This window comes from Carlito syrichta, unplaced genomic scaffold (assembly GCF_000164805.1).
Source record: "Carlito syrichta isolate Samal-C Ts95f unplaced genomic scaffold, Tarsius_syrichta-2.0.1 Scaffold304726, whole genome shotgun sequence".
NCBI classification, from domain to species: domain Eukaryota; kingdom Metazoa; phylum Chordata; class Mammalia; order Primates; family Tarsiidae; genus Carlito; species Carlito syrichta.
In genome coordinates, this window is record NW_007248822.1 from 381983 (window position 1) to 402023 (window position 20041).

The 20041-nt window shown below is 49.0% G+C and overlaps 1 protein-coding gene across 1 annotated transcript in view; it reads right to left on the reverse strand.

The window, feature by feature from the left end:
* CABLES1 (Cdk5 and Abl enzyme substrate 1) overlaps window positions 1–20041 on the reverse strand; it is a 74478-nt gene that overhangs the window by 15145 nt on the left and 39292 nt on the right. The window contains exons 4-7 of the mRNA XM_021713763.1: window positions 10825–10921; window positions 9305–9461; window positions 7640–7735; window positions 1200–1210 (exon numbers count right to left, since the gene is read on the reverse strand). Coding sequence (XP_021569438.1) covers window positions 1200–1210; window positions 7640–7735; window positions 9305–9461; window positions 10825–10921 — 361 coding nt within the window. The remainder of the gene's footprint in view (window positions 1–1199; window positions 1211–7639; window positions 7736–9304; window positions 9462–10824; window positions 10922–20041) is intronic.

Genomic DNA, 20041 nt, shown 5'->3' on the forward strand with positions numbered 1-20041 from the left:
TGTTCAGTACAGGTGACTGTCGAGTGTCTGGATACAGGCTGTCTGAAAGTAGAGTCTCTGCCCACAGGAGATGCCACTGGGTGGACGTGGGCCCAAGTTCACACACATTCAGCATTTTTGTTGAGTCGGGGGTCTCGCTACTGTTGCCCAGGCTGGAGCGCGGTGGCATGATCATAGCTCACTGCAGCCCAGACCTCCTGGGCTCAGGCGATCCTCCTGCCTCAGCCTCTCAAGTAGCTGGGACTACAGGTACGCACCACCACACCGGGTTAATTTTAAAGTTTTTTTTTTTGTAGAGAAAAGGTCTTGCTATGTTATCTAAGCCTAGGAGGGAGAAGGGATCCTCCCTCCTCAGTCTCCCAAAGTGTGGAGATTACAGGCATGAGTCACTGAGTTGGCCTCTAGATAGTGTTTGATGCGCTTTATAAAATGCAAGCTTCTTAAGCAGTGGCCACAGAACATGAGCTGAACCATGAACAGAATGTCATGTTCAAAATCATGATTATCAAAAATCTAAGACAAATACAGAGAAAGAACAGGGTGCTGGGTAAAATGTCAAGGTCATATTTCATGTTGTATTAATCTTGCAAGAAAAAATAATTTAAAAGTACTATAGGCTGGGCTCGGTGGCTTAGCCTGTAATCCCAGCACTTTGGGAGGCCGAGGTGAGAGGATTGCCTTGAGCCTGCGGGTTCGAGACCTGCCCTGGCAACTTAGCGAGATCTCGTCTCTACAATTAAAATAAAAAAAAATTAGCCAGGCATAGTAGCGCGCATCTGTAGTTCTGGCTACTTGGAAGGCTGAGGTGGAAGGATTGCTGAGCCCAGCAGGTCAAGGCTGTGGTGGCTGGGAGCATGCCACTACACTCCAGTCGGGGCGACAGAGGGAGACTCCAACTCAGAAAAAAAAAAAGTACTATAATACTATAATAACTACATGTTATAACACAGATGAACCTCGAAAATGCTATACTAAAAAAAAGAAGCCAGACACAAAAGATCATATATTGTTTGATTCCACTGATTAGGAAACATTCAGAAAAGGCAAATCCAGAGAGACAGAATGAGGGTCGCCTAAGGCTTAGGTAAAGGGCATTAGCTTAAGGGCACGGGGGCTTCTTTGTGGGATAATGAGAGTGTTCTGAAATTGATTGTGGTAATGGCTGTCTAACTTTGTGACTCTACTAAAAACCACCTAACTGTAAAAGAAGCTTTCAAAAGGTGAATCATACGGTATCTAGATTACATCTAATATTGCTGTTACAAAAACCCAGCAGAATCACACCCAAAACAGCCCTCCCTTCTCCTCACAGCACCATAAGGCATTTTAACACTTACATCTAAAGCTGGTGGGCCTCTGAGACTCACTCCATAGCTACTGTCCACGCCTGTGCACCTGAGTCTCAGGGAGGCGGCGAGGCACCTGGCCATTCTCTGTGCTTCTGTAATGTGGCATTTCTTTTCGAGACAGGGTTTTGCTGTTGCCCAGGCTGGGATGGGGTGCAGTGGTGTGATCACAGCTCCCTGTAGCCTCGAACTCCTGGGCTGAAGCAATCTTCCCACCTCAGCCTCCAGAGGCGCTGGGGCTATAGGCATGTGCAACCACACCTGGCTAATTTTTTGTTTTGTTTTTGGTAGACGTGGGAGTCGGAGGGCAGGGGTGGTTATGGTCTCACTATGTTGCCCAGGCTAGACTTTGAACCCCTGGGCTCAAGCTGTCCTGCCTTGGCCTGCCAAAGTGCTGGGATTACAGACATGAGACACTGCCCCCAGCCAATTTTCCTTAGAGTGAGCCCGTCCCCCAATAACCTTAAAATCCGAGGCCTGGAAGGTGCTTTGCAAAGGAGGGGATGGGGCTCAAGCTCCTTTGGCTTCCGACAAGTCCACCCCGCAGACAGGCAAGCAAGTGCCTAAACCATTGCAGTCACTTTTTGGGGGGCCCAAGTTTCACTCTATATCCTGGGCTGGACCATCATGGCTTACTACAGTCTTGATCTCCTGGGCTCAGACAATCCTTCCACCTCAGCCTTCCATGTAGCTAGGAACAACAGTGTTGCCACACTCGGCTAATTTTTTGATTTATTGTAGAGAAAATTATTTGTAGAGATGAGGTCTTACTATGCTGCCCAGGCTGGTCTCAAACTCCTGGGCTCAGGCAATCCTCTCGCCTCCATCACCCAGCCATGATCACTTTTAATGAAAAAAAATACACGCACGCACGCACGCACGCACGCACGCACGCACGCACGCACGCACGCACGCACGCACGGGGAGGAAGTAGGGAACAGAGTCCAATCGTCTACCACATGGAAAGTTGAATTAGTCTTCCTTTTATTAAGTCAGTTATTTCCCACAGCTCAGTATCTCATGCGGTACTGAACAATTAAGTTCTAAGATATATTCCTTAACCCTAGGAGATACGGGGGTAGACAAAGGGCTTTCTGTACGAGTACTTAGACTCTGATATTTAGTAAATAAAAGAATAGTCATTTTATCATGGAGATCCATCCACCCATGGCTAGCATAAAGGATGTTAGTAGGTTTTCTTTCTGATTTTAAAGAGCACCAAGAGGGATTTCTTCCTAAGAAGGGAAAAGGATCCGGGAATCCATTCAGGTAACTGTTAATTTTGCTGGTATTCTCTCAGCGCTCTCACTTACTTTCTCCCTCTTAATTGCTTTCCACACCCATAAAGGTGGAAAAAAACAAAAACCCACTACCGACCTGAGCTGCCAGGTTCTGATGATAAATAACCACTCTCTCTTGCAACTCTAATTACATGCCAAGTGGTGCAGGGAGCCGGAAGCACCCGCCCTCCCTCCAAGACACACCGCCGTCTTCAGCTAACACCCCACAAGAGCCTGCACGCAGCTGGGCGACTCAGCACATTTTCATGTTCTGTGGTCACCTTCTGGAAACTCGAAGACCAGACCACAGCTGCAATTGGGCTTGCACACCTGTCCCAGGAATATTTTTTTTAAGCTCAAAATCTAACCTTTGCTCTTTCAGAGTGGATAATAGTGGCAGGGAAATGATACCCACAGATCAAAGTTAAGAAATACAAATACTGAGGCAAGGCCGGTTTGAAAGGGCGCCACTGGTGCTTTACGAGTGACTGCTTCTCGGGCACCTCCCACTTTAAGGCATGTCCTCGCGGTGGCCACAAATGGCCTTTTATATTATACTCAGAACAAACACAGATGAAAACATATATCTGACGACATCCTGGCTGGTTAATATCACCTACACTATGACTCAGAAGTCCCGCCCCTAGATGTTTACCCAGGTCTAATGAAAATGTGTACCCACAGAAAGACATGCCCAAGGATGCTCACAGCAACAGTATTCATAATATCCCTACCCTGGAAACTACCCAAATGTCTATCAATGGGAGAAAGAATAAATAAACTGGTACATCCAACACCAGGCAGCAATTAAAAAAACAAAAAACCGAAACTACTGATACACTTACATGGGGGAATCTCCCAGATAATTTTTATGAAAGACGACGGAAAAAAAAAAAAAAAGCCTATACAGACCATATGATCCTATTTACCTGAAGTTCAAGAATAGGATGAACTAATCTATGGTGATGGAAGTCAGGATGGCAGTTGCCTTTGCGGGGAGGGGACGGGAGGAGTAGCATGAGCAGGGGGACCTTGCTGCAGGGATAGGAATGCTCTCTGTCTGGATCAGAGTGGTGGTTACAAAGCTCACAGAATGGTACACTTAAAATGGATGCATCTGATCGTGTGTAAATTACAACACAGCTACAGCAGGGTTTGATGGGTGAAAGGATGAGCCCATCGCTTTGAGGGTTGCTTGATTTAGCAGATGCCACACAGACATCTCAGAGCCTGGAATTCCACAGGAATGGGACATCCTGAAACACTGGATGACAGTTCCGGGGTCTCAGGCTGGGCTGGCCTACTTGGCCTGTTTTGGGGCCTGAGGAAGACGGGATAAGGCAGCAGGCCCCCAGAGCCTTGGGGGCTGATAGTTAGGGAGGTGGGCGGCACTGCACAGACGCAGCCTGTGACCGGCATGCCTGCTCCGATGCCAATCACCAAGGACAGGTGGCAGCTGGAAGTCCTGAAAGTGGGCGGGCCAGGCTTCACAGACCTGCTGTCCTGGGCCCCAGTCGCCCACCAGGGAATGCGCTGACCCAAGCCAGGCCTGTCTGGGCGGAGTGCCCCACACCAGCCCCATGGCTAAATGGGCCCCAGGTCCTCTGAGAGGGCTTTCCACAACCTGGCCCGAATAACCCTGTCGTGCCCATTGCCTACCCTAGGAGTCACCTGCCATATCAGGTGCAGTTCCCTGGGCCTGGGGCTGAGTCGGGGGGGGGGGGGGGGGGGCAGGGCTTATCAGGATCCTCATTCTGAGAAATTGGTCTCCCTGCCTGTGTGTGCATGTTTGTAGAGGGAAGGGCAGTGACTTTTCCTGTCAGAAATAATGGTTCTTCCAGGCGTAGTAGCTCACACCTATAATCCCAGCACTTTGGGAGGCTGAGGCAGGAGGACTGCTTGAGCCCAGGAGTTCGAGAGCAGCCTGGGCAACACTGTAAGACCTCATTGCTACAAACAAACAAAAAAAGCCAAACCAAAATTAGCTGGTCGTGGTAGTGCACACCTGTGTCCCAGCTACTTGGGAGACTGAGGCAGAAGGCTCTCCTGAGCCCAGGAAGTCAAGGCTGTGATAAGCCGTGATCATGCCACTGCACTCCAGCCTGGGAGACAGAGGGAGACCCTGACTCAAAGAAAAATAGTTTGAGACCAGTCTAGGCGACATAGCAAGACCTCATCTCTACAATAAATCAAAAAACTAGCTGAGTGTGGTGGCATGCTCCTATAGTTCCAGCTACTTGGAAGGCTGAGGCGGGAGAATCGCCTAAGCCCAGCAGGTGGAGGCTGTAGTTACCATGAGTGTGCCACTGCACTCCAGCCTGGGCGACAGAGTGAGACTTCAACTCAAAAATAAAGCAGTATCAAATTTATGCAAAACCAATCTCTTTCACACTTCCAGGTCTTCCCACGTGGGTTCTCCCTACCCAAACCTGGTACAGCGTCCCCTTCTTACCCCCTACCTTTGATGCCGTTCATCTGGGGGCCCACCTCCGAGCCTTCTGTCATCTCTGCCACTTTCCCCAAACGGGTCCTTCTTCACCCTCCTCATGACTACGGTGATCTACTTGATTATTTTCTTCCTTCCTCATTCACCCCAAAGTCAGAGAGAATGGAGACAGTGGCTGGTTCAGAAGCACCTGACCTGGATCTCCATCATACTTGCAGAAGGGGCACATTCTATACCTGTTCCCCAACACACAAAAATAAAGCAAACAACCCCCACCCACTGATGCCTACAAGTTCAATGCCAATGCATGAGAAACAGCCCTGCAATCTGCGCCTGCTTCTAGGAAGGAGTCTCGGGGAGGCGGGCCGAGAGGCTCTTTGTAACACACAACTGTCAATAACTGACGAGTGGGTTTTCCACATTTCATCAAACTGCTAACATCTGTGGCCAGAATGGGAGATGTAGGTCTCGTGGAGCTGACGGGGAAAACATAGTTCATAAACGATTTTATTCTCCACGACGTGGACTATTACTGGAAGCACAGACTGCAGAGCCAGGGCAGCGAAATGAAAAATGATCCGCTTGGGAACATGAAATAAAGAAGGTGGGTCATATATGCTGACTCGGCAGGCCATCTAGCACACTGGCCAAGGAGGAAAGTCTGTATCCACATGTCACACACACACACAGTACCCAGGACTTCGAGGCTCATGATGAAACCATTTAAAGAAAAAAAAATCGTATCTGGCACTAGACTGGTGAAAGGGGGTGATCAATGTTACTTCCAGGCATCCCAGATCTGCAGGAAAGTCCCCCACCACACCCTGGCATCAGTCAGAAACAGCGCAACCTCTTACTCTCTGGGTTTCTGAGAAATGTGTTCAACTGCTGGCCCCAAGGAGCGTTTTACGGCCCACCCTCAGGTTGGCAGTTCTGCTGACGGCTGAAGGGTGTGGGATTCACAGCTGGCCAGGCACAGTGAGCCTGCCCTGAGCCAGGAGCTCTGGCCCTGGTCCCCCATTTCCTGTCTGTCAAGTGTGGGAGCCTCGCTGCTTCTCCCTAAGTCACAGGGTCCTGCCCAAGTTATTGAATAAACACAGTGAGTCTTAACCATAAAGCTGTGAAGCACACAGAGATCCTTATTTATACACAAGTGATGGCCTTTTGGGTGTTTCCTCCTTCATGCTGGGCAACAGTTCTGGTCATTTATTGAACACTTATTGTACACTAGCTTCTGCGGAAGATGAGTAAGTCCTGCTTTAAAAAAAAATGAACAGGCATAGAGTGGAAAAAAGTAATTGCACATGGCTATGGTTTTGCTCTCTGTGTCAGGAGTTGGGGGCTGAGTGGGAGCGCGAGGAGGGGCCGTTTTAAACTTAATGCCTCTGAGTCTAATGCATTCTCTGATGACTAAATGCATTCTGACTCCATGCGGCGTATTAGAATGACCACTGAACAGGGCGCCAGATTTCAAGAGGCTACGCGGTGAAAGTCACTGGCAAGGCTCCGAGTTCTGCCTGGTGTTTCTCTGACAGACAGCTGAGAGCTCTAGGCTCTGAGTGGTGATCGTGCAGTCCTTTGAGGTCATGGGGTTGACTCCCACTCTGGCCACTGCAGACACGGGAGGCGAGTGGAGAGAAGGGACGTTCCAGTTAGCTCACTCCTGAGGCTAGGGCTCCTGAGAACACCACAGGCGGGAGGGAACAGAGCGGGGTGGGCGGTGGGGAGTGCTCAGTGGTGCCCGCCCTGCCAGCCGGCTTGGGGGCCAGGACGCAGAAGGCATGAAGGCGGTAGGGCTTCTGCCTTAGTGCTCTTTCATCTGATGCTGGGCGTGGCAGGCCTGGTCCATCGGTTCGCTGGAAAGCCCAGCTTTTCCCTCCCCCCACAGCAACCAGAGCTCTGCTTGCCTCCGAGTCGGGGTGAGCCCGCCCAAAGAAAGTACCCCGGACCCTGTCAGGCCCCTCTGGTGTCTGGAGAAACGGTAGCCCTCAGTGGAGGGAAACAGTGGTCGGTCAAAAGCAGAAACCAAAATTACACCCAGGGAAAAACAGGAAGAGTCCATGAAATAAAAACAGCAAAGGAAGGTTCTGCATGTAACACCCACAGTGTCCTACTTTCACTTTCCCAAGAGATAATTCTGTCCTCCCCAGCCTGGAGCCAAATGTTTGCTCGGAGTATACACGGCACGGCGGCCTGCAGTCACTGAGGAGCTCTAAACCAAGCTGGACTTGAACTCAGTGTTCCCAGGGATAGGCCTGGCCCTCCCTCAGTGGGGTGCACAAGCTCGGACATGGCCCCTCAGGGGAGGGCCTCCCAACCTGAGCTGGTGACTTTACAGGCACTGGCAACTCAGGCTTGGCAAGCTTCCTGCAAGTGGTGTTCACAGGCTAGGAGGCCAGCAGCGGGTTCCGGACCTTCCCTTAGCAGCTACAGTGGGAGGTGCCTTAGGAAGGTCCCCGGGCCCTCCGCCTGCCTGTCCATGCAAGCAAGCCACCTCCAAGCCACCACGCTGGGGTGGCTGAGGGTGTGAATGAGCCACCATCCATCTCACGCTACTCACCATGTACGAAGGAAGATCAGAACGCGTTTGTGCTTGCCACAAGGCCACTGGGGGTCATCCAAGAGATTTGGGTCATAGTCCATAAAGTCTCCCAGGTCACTACCTAAAGACCACATGCAAAATGATCATTAGGGGCCCCAGATCCCCCAAAGCCGAGGCAGCTGGGAGAAGGCCCGGCAGAGTTAGGCTGACATTTAGCAGACGTTGCTGCCTGCCAGCGAAGTATATTCCCCCTCAAGAGGGTTCACCAAATTCCTAACATTCTGACCTTTTTTTCCATTTTAGAAAATTATGTATTCATCTCCCTGACTCAGGAGAGCCCAAGACCTCACACAGCATGTAAGAGGCAGAGAGAGCACTGGCAGACTCCAGACTGGGACCCTGAAGAGGCTCATTTTCTCGACTTGTATGTCAAATGAGGAGACTCAAGTCGTGCCAGCTGAGAAGTATGACTTTGTGCGAATGCTTCCAGGCAGGCCACCGTGTCTGCATGAACAAAAATCACAGCAGACACCAACGCGCAGCTGTGAGTGGCCAGAAGTGGCTGGAACATCAGGGCAGGGCTTCGTAACTCAGCACTGGGGCAGACCTAGGAACCTCACATTCGTCTGGCATTTCTCTGGAAGTGGAAATAGTACTGCTTTGCATTTTTTTGAGTCAGGGTCTTGCTCTGTCGCCCAGCTGGAGTGCAGTGGCATGATCATGGCTCACCGCAGCCTCACTCTTCTGGGCTCAGGTAATCCTTTGCCTTCCAAGTAGCTGGGACTACAGGCACACACCACCATGCCAGGTGAATTTTTCTAATTGTTGTTGTTTTTGTTTCTTGTTTTTGAATTGGAGTCTCACTCTGTCACCCAGGCTGGAGTGCAGTGGCACGCTCACGGTCACCGCAGCCTCAACTTGCTGGGCTCAGGTGATCCTTCCACCTCAGCCTTCCAAATAGCTGGAGCTACAGGCACCCGCTACCATGTCCGGCTAATTTTTTGATTTATTGTAGAGACAAGGTCTCGTCAAGTTGCCCAGGTTGGTCTCGGACCTCTGAGCTCAGGCAATCTTCTCGCCTTGGCCTCCATTTTCTGAATTTTTGTAGAGATGAGGTATTGTTATATTGCCAAGGGTGGTCTCAAACTCCTAGGCTCAAGCCATCCTCCAGCCTCACCCTCTCAAAGCGCTGAGATTACAGGTGTGAGCCACCATGCCCAGCCTCAATTCTTACAAAAGTTTGTACAGGCAAAGCTGGAAGCACCAAAGTATTCCTTCAGCCGCCAACTCAGCTCACCCACTAGGAGAATCACAAAGGAAACTCTCCCACCTGATCCTGCACTTCAGAGCCCAAAGAATTGGGGAAAAAAACCAAACAAGCACTCTGAAAATGTATGAGAGAACTAGGTCAGGGCCAAGAGGAGCTGCATGGACAGAGAAGCTAAGAAACATAGCCATCTCTGCCCTGTGCGGATGGCCTTGGCATTTCTCTGCGTGGACACTCAGGCAGTCAGTGACTGAGGCATCTCGTTAGAGTGATCACCTGAGGCCTGACTTGTGAGCCTGCATGGCCTGGGGTCAGGCTTTCTCTAAAGTCCTCCAGTCTGCACCACAGGGAGACCCAATCCATGCTGTCAACCAAGTCACCTCCCGCCACGAGCTACCCAGATGCAGCGGGGCCCAAGGTTACCTGTGTCGAGGCTCCCCTGGGTGCCACTCCCTCGGCCTATGGAGAGGCTGCGGTGACTCAGGTTACGAAACTGGGAGAAGGAAGAGGTGGAGTCTATGGTATTTCTCCGGGCTCCAAAGGCATTTGTGGGTAACAGAAATTGGGTATAGGAAACGGTCTGAAAGGTGAAGACAAAATAAAGAAACAAAACACCAGGCCAGTGATTAATCCCAGGTGATGCGAGGTCTGCATTCTGATCAAGTTACAGCTGTCACCTCAAGTTCAGACCTACCTTCATATTTGTAATTCCAAAATCCAATGAGATGTGAAAAAATGTGCGCCCACGCCTAACCTGAACTGACTTGAGGAGATGTATACTTTTAATTCATCCCACTTGGTCTTACTATTCCTGCTATGTGGCAGATGCATGGGTGTATTTGACAACAAGGTGCTATCTCAGAACCAGCTGGGGTGTTGTGTGTACACGCGGCAAACACTATATTGCTTTCTATAATCCATCAAGTAGAGTATTCCAAACACATCATGCCCCAAGAGTCTCCGGCAAGTCTCTCTTTTTTTTGTAAAGACGAGATCTTGCTATGCTGCCCAGGCTGGTCTCGAACTCTTGGCCTCAATGAATCCTCCCGCCTCAGCCTCCCAAAGTGTTGCAAGTACAGGCATGAGCCCCTGTGCCCGGCCTGTGGACTCCTATCATGCTCCTCTGGTGAATGCTATACATGAAGAGCAACTCTATTCACACAGACACTCACCCTTTAGGAATGAAGACAGAGCAAGTGTTTAGGAATGAAGACAGAGCAGTGCTTTTCTTTTAACCTGCACCGAAAAGTGCCTTGCATACATCCTGCCTACACCTCGAGCTCAGGGATGATCAGACCAGTTGCTCTGCAGGTGGGGAGAGAGAATGTCACCTGTCCTCCCAGCAGCCTCACCTGCAAGTCAACCACCCTGGGATGGTTTCCCCAAGAAACACTAGCAACGTTGCCATAAGTAGGTTTTGGAAGACTGCCTGGACCCTGCACAAAAATGGGACATTCACCTTTCACCCTTTCACTCTTGAGCTTGGTGCATTGTGAGCTCCCTGCTGTTTGTGGGCACTGGGTAAGGCCAAAGGGCTCTTCTCATGACCATGGGAAACTAAGAAAACTTTCTGGTAGCCGGAATGCTGCTTGCTGACGCCACCAGTTAATGGGTGTCCAAACCACTCAGCAGTCTACCCTGGAACACGCATGTGTATGCGTGCAAGAAAACTACTCCTAAGTATTGCACACTGAGTTGCAAACAGCACTGGCAGAGAAACATGTGCTCTGGAAATGCTGGCCACGATGCTACTGAATCACTGGCTCGGTGGACTTCCGCCTGCACGCTGGGGAAGCTGGGGCAGGCTGGCATCACACACCTGGGATCTGCCCCAGATTCCGAGTCCCCCACCCCAAGGAAGGCTCGTGGTCTGTCATGCACCTCTGCTTCCTGACCCTGGTGGTATCAGCACAACTCAGAGGCTGGCGGCCAGGCAGCCTTACCTTCCCGTCAGCACCCAGCTCCACACCTTCCAGACCGATGATCTCTTTCAAGCTCACGGCGCCGGCTGACTGTCTTCCTCCGTCCAACTTCAAGTCCCTGGGAGGACAAGCCAAAGAAAAAAAATACTTTTGTGTGCCCCCAAAGAGCATGCTGACTGCACAAGACACTGACGAGTGCATCCTGATGGATGGGACAGCCCTTTGTCTCTCTTCGGGGACTAGCCAGTGACACTCTGTGGGCAGTTTCAGACACTTGGACATAAACAAAATCCAACCCAACAAAGACTGAAGATGAAGTTGATGGTTTGCAGATGTCTCTTCCTCCCCAGTGAGATCCCATCTTTCTAGAGCTGCCCAGTAGACAAGAAGCCGGGGGCCTTCCCTGAGCACTGTGGGATAATGGTTCTCTCGGGCTCTGGCTGCTGGATTCTTGCTGACGCTGGGTGAGACCACCTCTCCTTGCCACTCTCCTTTCTTAGGAAAAATAAGTTCTTGTCCTAAACAGCTCCTGGGTTTGTTCCTGGAAATGAAAGAATTGATGCCACCGTGGTCACTCCCGCTACCTTGCCTTGCCACCTAGAAAATGAGTATCTTTTTAGAAAAGGATAATCTCCAAGCAAGTAACAACAAGCATTTGTAACAGCACTTTACCATTTCCAAATACTTCCACACATTGTCTCATCTCTTTGGTCCTTTAAGATGATCCTATGAGAAAGGTGCTACTGTTTGTGGTCCTATTTTACAGACGGGGAAATGGAGGCCCAGAGGAGGAAAATCTCTAGCTGAGGCCACCAGCATAGGAGATTGGAGGGACAGTGCACCCAGCGTTCTTTCTGGTACATCACATTGCCTTGGAAATGCAACATTGCCTTGGAAATGCACATCGCCTTGGGCATGCCATGACTTTGCTTGGGTATAATTGCTCAAATTTTCAAAGGACCACACCCTTCTCCTACAGTAATTCTCAGGTTCAGCTGCACATTAGGAATTGCCTGGGGATCTCTGACAAGCTGCTACCTGGCCCCCACCCTCAGACATTCAGGTCCAGTGGGCATGGGGTGTGACCTGGGTGTCAGGAGTTGTAAACGCTCCCCAGGTGATTCTAAATTACAGCCACTTTGGGAAAGACCATCTTCAGTTTCTGTCTCTATGACACCCAGGATGTGTTAGTCAAAGCTGCTTGAGACGGCAGCATGTTGGCTGTGTGGCCTGGATGCCGTCTCCTACAAACTGAGCAAGAACAGATACAAGCTAAGCAAGGTAAAGGCAGGATGCTCCCAGTCAAAGGTAAAATAATCAGGGAAAAAGAAAGGGAGCCAGGTGAACGGGAAGAAAGGAGGAGAGGGAGCCAACCCCCAAACAAAAGAAAAACGGGTTCTCTGATCTTGTCGAGCCATCATCCCTAGTCTCTGGGCATTCCATGGATGAACAGGCTTCCTTACCCCACCTATAACACGGAGTCTGGTTAATGACAGTGTTCAAAATAACTAACTAAGACCTTCTGCACCCAGGAAATACTGGATTTATTTTTTTGTCACGGTCTCACTCTATCACCCAGGCTGGATGGAGTGCAGTGGCATAATCACGGCTCACCGCAGCCTCTACCTCCTGGGCTCAGGTGATCCTTCTGCCTCAGGCTCCTGAGTGGCTGAGACTACAGGCACATGCCACCATGCCCAGCTAATTATTAAATTTTTTTTTTTGTAAACATGAGATCTCGCTATGTTGCCCAGGCTGGTCTTGAACTCTTGGCCTCCAGTAATCTTCCCACCTCAGCCTCCCAAAAGTGCTGATGTTACAAGTGTGAACCACCACATCCAGCCAAGTGCTGCATTTTTATAACCGTCTTCTTGGGAGGCCGTGGTATTGCCCCTCTCAAAACACCTCTGGACCCACTTTTGGAAGCAACCCCAAAGTCATGCAGAAAAAGCCAACCAACCCCCTGTTCATACCCACAAGACCATCTGCCCTACTGTTCCACCTGCTATGTACATGACCCATGCTCTCAAAAGACTTCTCTTAAAGCAACCAAGGATAGAAATGATGAATTAATGCAGCAGGAAATGCCTACAGAGCAAAAACTTGAACAAGGCAACGAGGCAAAAATGCCTGTGGTGGGCAGGGAGCGAAGGGACGGACTACAGGCGGACAGGAGGTGAGCTGGCACAGGAAGTGCAGCGTCTCTCAATTCATCCAAGGTCCTAGCTGGTTCCATGGACTTCCTACTTTCCCAAAGCCAAACCCAGCAAGCATGCTCCCCAAATTCCCAACTCCCAAACAGCTTTCTCCTTGTTTCCATTTGGCCAGATAGAGAATGTTACTTAGGACTGAAATTAATAGGAAAGCAGGGAATATCTTTATGGAGTGAGAAGGCCAGGGGAAGAAAATATTAAAATAAATGTATGTTAAGGGGCTCCCAGATGGACAGCCAGCTGCAGGCGGGAACATAAACAGGCACCTTTCACTTTCGGATCCTGTCTACACAGCATCTACTATGGAAAGACAATGCAGGATTTACTGAGCATACGTGGTGTGGCTCTCTGCTGTGTCACTGGGGCTGGCTTATACAGATGGCAACGGGATGGGGGTGCTTTTCCACCGTGCCCCTTGTCATCTGTCTTCCATTTGCTCACGCGCTCACTGCGTCTTGGGGCAGCCTTGTCCTGGCCAGTCGTCCGCTTGCTGCTAAATGTGCACATTCCCTGTTCATGGAACCAAACCAGCCATGCCTCTTCCCACACCCCTCTTCCTGGTGCTTCCCCCAAGGGAAATAAAGCCGTAACAAAAAATATATACACTTTATGTGCTCATATAAAATCTAGGAGTCCTCTCTGCGAGATAAGCCCCAGACCAGTTTAAAGAAACCAAGATTCTTAAAGCGAGTGCATGGTCCAAGTGCCTCAGGGACACTTGGGACCGCACGGAAGAGAGAGAGGGATGGGCCACACTCCCCCACTCCATACCCGGGAACCGATCTCTCGAGATGGGACTCACTGTAGATAGCGCTTCCCACAGGCTTTCACTTACATCATTCTACTTTTTAAATAGCCAAGGCCGAGCCAAGTAAGAAATGAAGCTAGGAGCGTGGCAGATCTACCCTAGACCGTGACCGAAGACACACACGGCTCATTACAGACCAGCACCAGGCAACAGAACCTCCTGCTGTGACGGAGATGCTCCTCTCGCCCTGTCCTATCCAGTGGTCACATGTGGCAACTGAGTACTTTAAATGTGGCCAGTTGACTAAGAAACTAAATTTTAAATGTTATTTAATTTTCATTAATTTAAACATAAATAGCCACACGTGGCTAGTGACTAGTACACCAGACTAAGTCTTAGTGCTTCCTTCTATGATCAAAGGGGACCCCATTAGGACCCCAAGAACAAAGTTCCCAGCTATGTTAAAAAGTATAACCTGGCCAGGCCCAGTGGCTCAAGCCTGTAATCCCAGCACTTTGGGAGGCAGAGGTGAGAGGATTGCCTGAGCCCACGGGTTCCAGACCAGCCTGGGCCACATGGTGAGAACTCATCTGTACAAAAAATTAGCCGGGCCTTGTGGCACGTGCCTGTGGTTCCAGCTAATTGGAAGGTTGAGGTGGAAAGATCTTCTGAGCCCAGCAGGTCGAGGCTGCGGTGGTTGTGAGCATGCCACTGCACTCTAGCTTGGGCAACAGAGTGAGCCTCTGACTAAAAAAAAAAATTATAACCACATCTGGCATAGAGTGGCAGATCTTTTGCCTGGAGGGGTTACGGGAGTGATAGAGTTTTAGGCAGTGCCAGTGCACACCAAGGAACTACAACCAGCGTTTGCCCCCCAAATCCTAGGCATCATGGGAAGCTTCAGGTCCTTCTTAACACATACTAGAGAGTGAGAGGGAGAGATGCCCAGTGACAACGTAGCCTGAATTTCCCTTCAGCCTTATAGATGGAGGGTTCAATTTATGTCGATTTTCTTTTTCTTTCTTTCTTTTTCTTTCTTTCTTTCTTTCTCTCTCTTTCTTTCTGAGTAGGAATCTCACTCTGTCACTCAGACTGAAGTACGGTGACACGCTCACGGCCACTGCAGCCTCAGCCTGCTGCTGGGCTCAAGCAATCCTTTTCACCTCACCCAAGTAGCTGGAATCATAGATGTGCACCACCACACCTGGCTAATTTTTTGATTTACTGTAGAGACAAGGTCTCGCCAAGTTGCCCAGGCTGTTCTCGAACCCCTGGGATCAGACAATCCTCTCCCCTCTGCCTCCCAAAGTGCTGGGATTACAGGTGTGAGCCACTGCGCCCAGCCTTATTAAGTAGATTAAAAAAAGAAACAAGATATTTCTTACACACGGAAGCTACTCATATTCACTATGTACAGACACATTTCAAAACTTTGCTGACATGGTAATAAGTATCACCAAGGTTCTAGAACACTGACAGCTTTGTGGTGGCTGAGGGCACACTTGTCCATACTTTTTCTCCCACAGATTCAGGGAGAAGTTCTCATTAACTTCGGGGGCTGCCATTTTGGTGGGTGTGAATGGAGATCACGCACATACACACAGATGCCTGCCCCGTCATCACCTGTCCACAGAAAATGAAACTGATCTCATTTAAGCCAGTTCTAATAAAGTTGGCTTCTTCACATACCTTTTGAATTTGCATAAAGACTCTCAGGATCTGCAAAATACATCTTTCATAGAGAGGCTGACAAACTTCTCGGGATTACATTTTCTTAGCTAAGTGAGCTCTCTCTCTGATAAATGTCACTGAAATTTCCTGATATTAACATGAACCATATGAAACTGCTGTTCTTCGCTGTCTTTGGGCTACATAAACGGCAATTTTGCTTTGTGTCACCTAATGTGACAACTGCCCAGGGCTCATGTGTGAGTGCAAAGAAACAGACCCATGGTCTTTGTGTCTCATCCTTTCAGAAGCTGAGAAAGTTGGACTTTCCTACACAAGGGAACTCTGAACAGTACAGATTCACCCGAGAAGAGTATTTTAAAAACTCCAGTGAAAAAGAAGCAGAAGTCCCAGCGGAGCAGTGATGAAATGTTGATGCTTTCTTTCTAAGATCATTGTTCTGAATTCTCATTAAAATAGTATATAAAAATAGAAATATCTGTTGGGCTAAAATGCCGGCATTAACCCTCCAGCACCATGAGGAAACAGAGCTGGAGCACGTGGAATTGCAACTGAAAGCAATTAAAAGCAAACTGAAGATGGACTTCGCAATGTCTTTGAAAAGTTCAGAAGATTAATTTCTTCTCCCCCAGCTACCACTAGAGTCCAAATATTAATTCATTTATATTCCACGTGGCACATTCAGCCTCCCAAGTAGTTGAGAATACAGGCTCACGCCACCACGCCCAGCTAATTTTTTTTGGACTTTTTGTAAAGACAAGTTCTCGCTATGTTGCCTAGATTGGTCCGGAACTCCTGGGCTCAAGCCATCCTCCTGCCTCAACCTCCCAGAGTGCTGGGATTACAGGCGTGTGCCACTGCATCTGGCCTCCACCTTTGAAAAATGGAATAGACACAAGTTCAAATACAACACATGGATCTTTGTCAAAAATTATGTGTATTAAGGTTAAATGCTATTGCACTCACACACAAACATGGGTAGTCAGGTTACAGGGAAGGATCTCGTTTCCATGGATACCCTAACTATGAGTATGGAACCCTAGACAACTCAAGGTTCCGATTCCCTCTCCCACAGTCCTGGGTAACACTGCAGCTTAGACCTAAACCTTCGAGAACTGATTTCTCGTTTTATACAAGCTTGTGAGCTTCTGCAGAGGCTGTGGGCAACAAACACTCTTTGGAAACCCAGCACCAAGTTTTTTGTTTTTACAGAGGCTGGTGTTTGAAACTGGCCTGTGGGGGTGAGGGAGTGAGAGTGACTCAGAGAGGATGGGAGATTAACACAGGAGATGAAACTGCATTAGGGGAGATAGCCCAGCAGCAGTTGTACCCTTCAGCAAGGAGCTAAAACACAGGTTGGTTCATTTGGGGAGTGTGCGCTCCTCGTTCCAGGATGGGGCTGAAATTCATTTAACGCAGCTCTCCGTGGATGGCTGGGAACCCCTGAACCCGCGTCTTACTTTTGATTCCTCCGCATAAAGCTAATGTCCGCAGCGTGGAGTCACCTGACCAAAGCAGACGGCTGATCTAGATATCCTGGTGCCCAAGGGGGACTGCCTAGGTTGTTATGAACCACAAGATGGCCAACTCTGGATTTCACCTTTTGTAAAAGGCAAAATGATTGAGAGTTTCCTCTTCTGTGGTTCACTGGCAAAGGCCCCGCCAGCTGCCCACTGAGCCATGATGCATGGAATTGATCTTGACAGAAAAACAAGGTTCCTTGTTGGATCACAGGAAGTTCAAGCTATGGCCCTTTCCTCAGGAAATTCGATTAATGAACTAATATTACTCTTTAAAAAGATGAGATGTAAATACTTAATACCTGGGAAGTAGATGGAATAAGTGTGTGTGAACCAATTAACTAGGTTCCTAGGCTTTCTGCTTCCAAGATAGGGTGTTCTAATGTCTACCCATGATCATTTCTCTAATGGTGCTTGAAGCTTAAGACCTTGGAACGGCATTCCTTAAAGGACAACAACAGGTTGAACACTTTGATGTGTAAATAAGTTAAAAGCCAATGAAATATTAACTGGGTTTCCAGACCCTTCAAAAAAGAATAAGGAGAGAGAGATCTCCCGCACAGAAAGCAAAGCCTGAAAGCAGGGTTAGGAAAGGAAATACCACTTGTATATTAATTTTAATCAAGAGATTACACCTCCACTGGAACTCAGTGACCCAAGATGTCCCATTGGCTGCCTCTTCAGACACAGTGCAGCTGCCATCTTGGATCAAGTCTGCTTGCTTGTGTCAGGCAGAATGTTCTACCTCCATGGTTCGGTGTCAAGGGAACTGGTCTGCAGCCGGCAGGAGAAAAGCGAAATCAAAAGCAGCTTGGAGTCTTCAAGTTCTGACCCTCTCACACTCAGCACTTCATCGATAAGCCATCCCCCCAAGGGCAACTGGCAGACAATGAAAGGGTCTTAATGCAGCGTACACCAAAATCTTTGTTTGCAGGCAGCTCCTATAAACAGCAGGATAATGGCATGATTCATCCATGAGATCATTCCAGAATCCGTCTCTGTGTGGGAATATGCTTGATGTGAGGAAAGAAACACAATTTGTGAATGTGTAATTTTCCACAACAAAAAATTTTCTGGGGTAAGTGGGTAGGGAGGAAGGGGGGATGGGCCTGGAGCCAGGCAGGGAGCATTTAGGCTTGAAGGCTCTCTCTAAGAATAGAAGATGCTGTTCTCTGTGTCACCAAATGATCAACGTTCAGGAAATGGACCCAAGCGAATGACCTCATCTGAATGCCTCGAATGCCAAAAGCTAAGGACATAAACACCATGTGGAAGCTGTTGAAAATGTAAAAGCACATCCCTGGAGCCACCTTGCACTCCCCTGGGGGACCAATCTTTTATTACACGGTCTCCGATGCATTTGTAGTAAGCAAAGGCAGGGACTGCCACTCAGTCAAGTATGGTTATCTGAATGGGTCCATGCCTACTCAGACATCACAGGAATGGGCTTTGCTGGAGTCATCTGCTTTGGTTAATTTCATATAACCCCCACATCACAAGTGAACTAGGTTCATTTCTATCTTCTTCTGGTCAGAGCCCCATATCTACCCATGTCCACACGTCTCAGTAACAATTCTGGGACTAGCTCTCAAGGCGACACCTGAGGTCTTTCACTCCCCAGTGGGCTGTGCTCCAGAGGTTCCTGAACTGGCAGTCTGGAACTCAACACACTTCCTCACTGACGCAATGTTGTCAGTGGAGAGTAGCCCACACACGGCAATGGCAGCCTATAACGTAACTGAACCAGCCCGAAAGCACAAACAAGAGCTCGGGTCATAGGAGCAAAAGGTCAGAGGGTGCGAGGGGGGAAGAAACAGCTGAGGTGAGTGGACTGCCTGAGCCCGCGGGTTCAAGACCCGCCTGAGCAGGCGAGACCTCATCTCTATAATAAATCAAAAAATTAGCCGGGCGTGGTAGCGCGCGCCTGTAATTCCGGCTACACGGAAGGCTGAGGCGGAAGGATCGCCGGAGCCCAGCCGAAAGCGGCCACTGCACTCCAGTCTGGGCGACAGAGTGAGACTCCAACTCAAAAAAAAAAAAACAAAAACAAAACAGATACAGGGAGAAGCTGAGTCTCTCTCTTGGTTTCCTGGTTTGGGGCTGACCCTGAGCAACCTTTTAAAGGTCAACTTTGCATGATTACACCTTCTTTGAACCCCTTTTTCCTTCTGAGGACTCCAGGATGCTTCCCCCTAAGCTGCATCTGTTTTTCACAATCCCTTCTCTCTCCACCTAAACCCATAAATTCCTTTGCAGCTCCCAGATTTTCCACTCTTGGCCCCAAGGCAGTGGCACAGCAGCCCAGGAAGACAGGTGAAGGCTGGAGAGTGAGGGGAGGAGAAAGGGTCTTGGATGGAGGTGTTGGACAAGCTGCTTACCAAGCAGAGTCTGCCTATTTAGGAGAGTTGAGAAAGTTGCTTGCAACTCGTTTTATGAGCTGAGGGTCGCCAAGCCAAGCCACAAATACTCGCTAGAAAAGAGAAGGCCGTGACTAATATGGCTAAAAGGCAGAGAGACTCAGGCTGGCCTTGGCAACTGAGTCGAGGGAAGAGGAGCTGGCTTCAGGCTGGGTCTCGTCCCAGAAAATGGCATAATTTACAAGCTTCATCTGAGAAGAGTGTTTACAGCTATGGGAAGGTTTGATGTTACAGTTAGAGTGAAAAAGATGGGCAGCATCTGTTCTTCTCTGTAACAGGCTTCCAATCAGCTTGTTTTGAAAGGTGGGATTTGGCAAGAAAGATCAAAGCAAAACAATCAACTCTCCCTGTGCCATACAAGTATATGCACTAAAAGAAAAGAAAGGAAAAAAAATAGACTGGAAGGAAAGAGACCAAAATGTTAATGGTGGCTTTGTTTAGGAGATGAGGTTCAGTGACTTTTATCTTCCTTTATTTGTATCTTTCAAATTTTCTTTAAGCAGCATATACCATGGAGGAAAAAAAACCAGAAACAAATAAAAGCGGATCTGAAGATGAATCCACTGTGTTCATAGAACCGCTGCGCTAATGAACTCACTGTGAACCAGACTGGGATTTGCTGTGTTGGAGCAGATCTAGAAAGAGCAATGA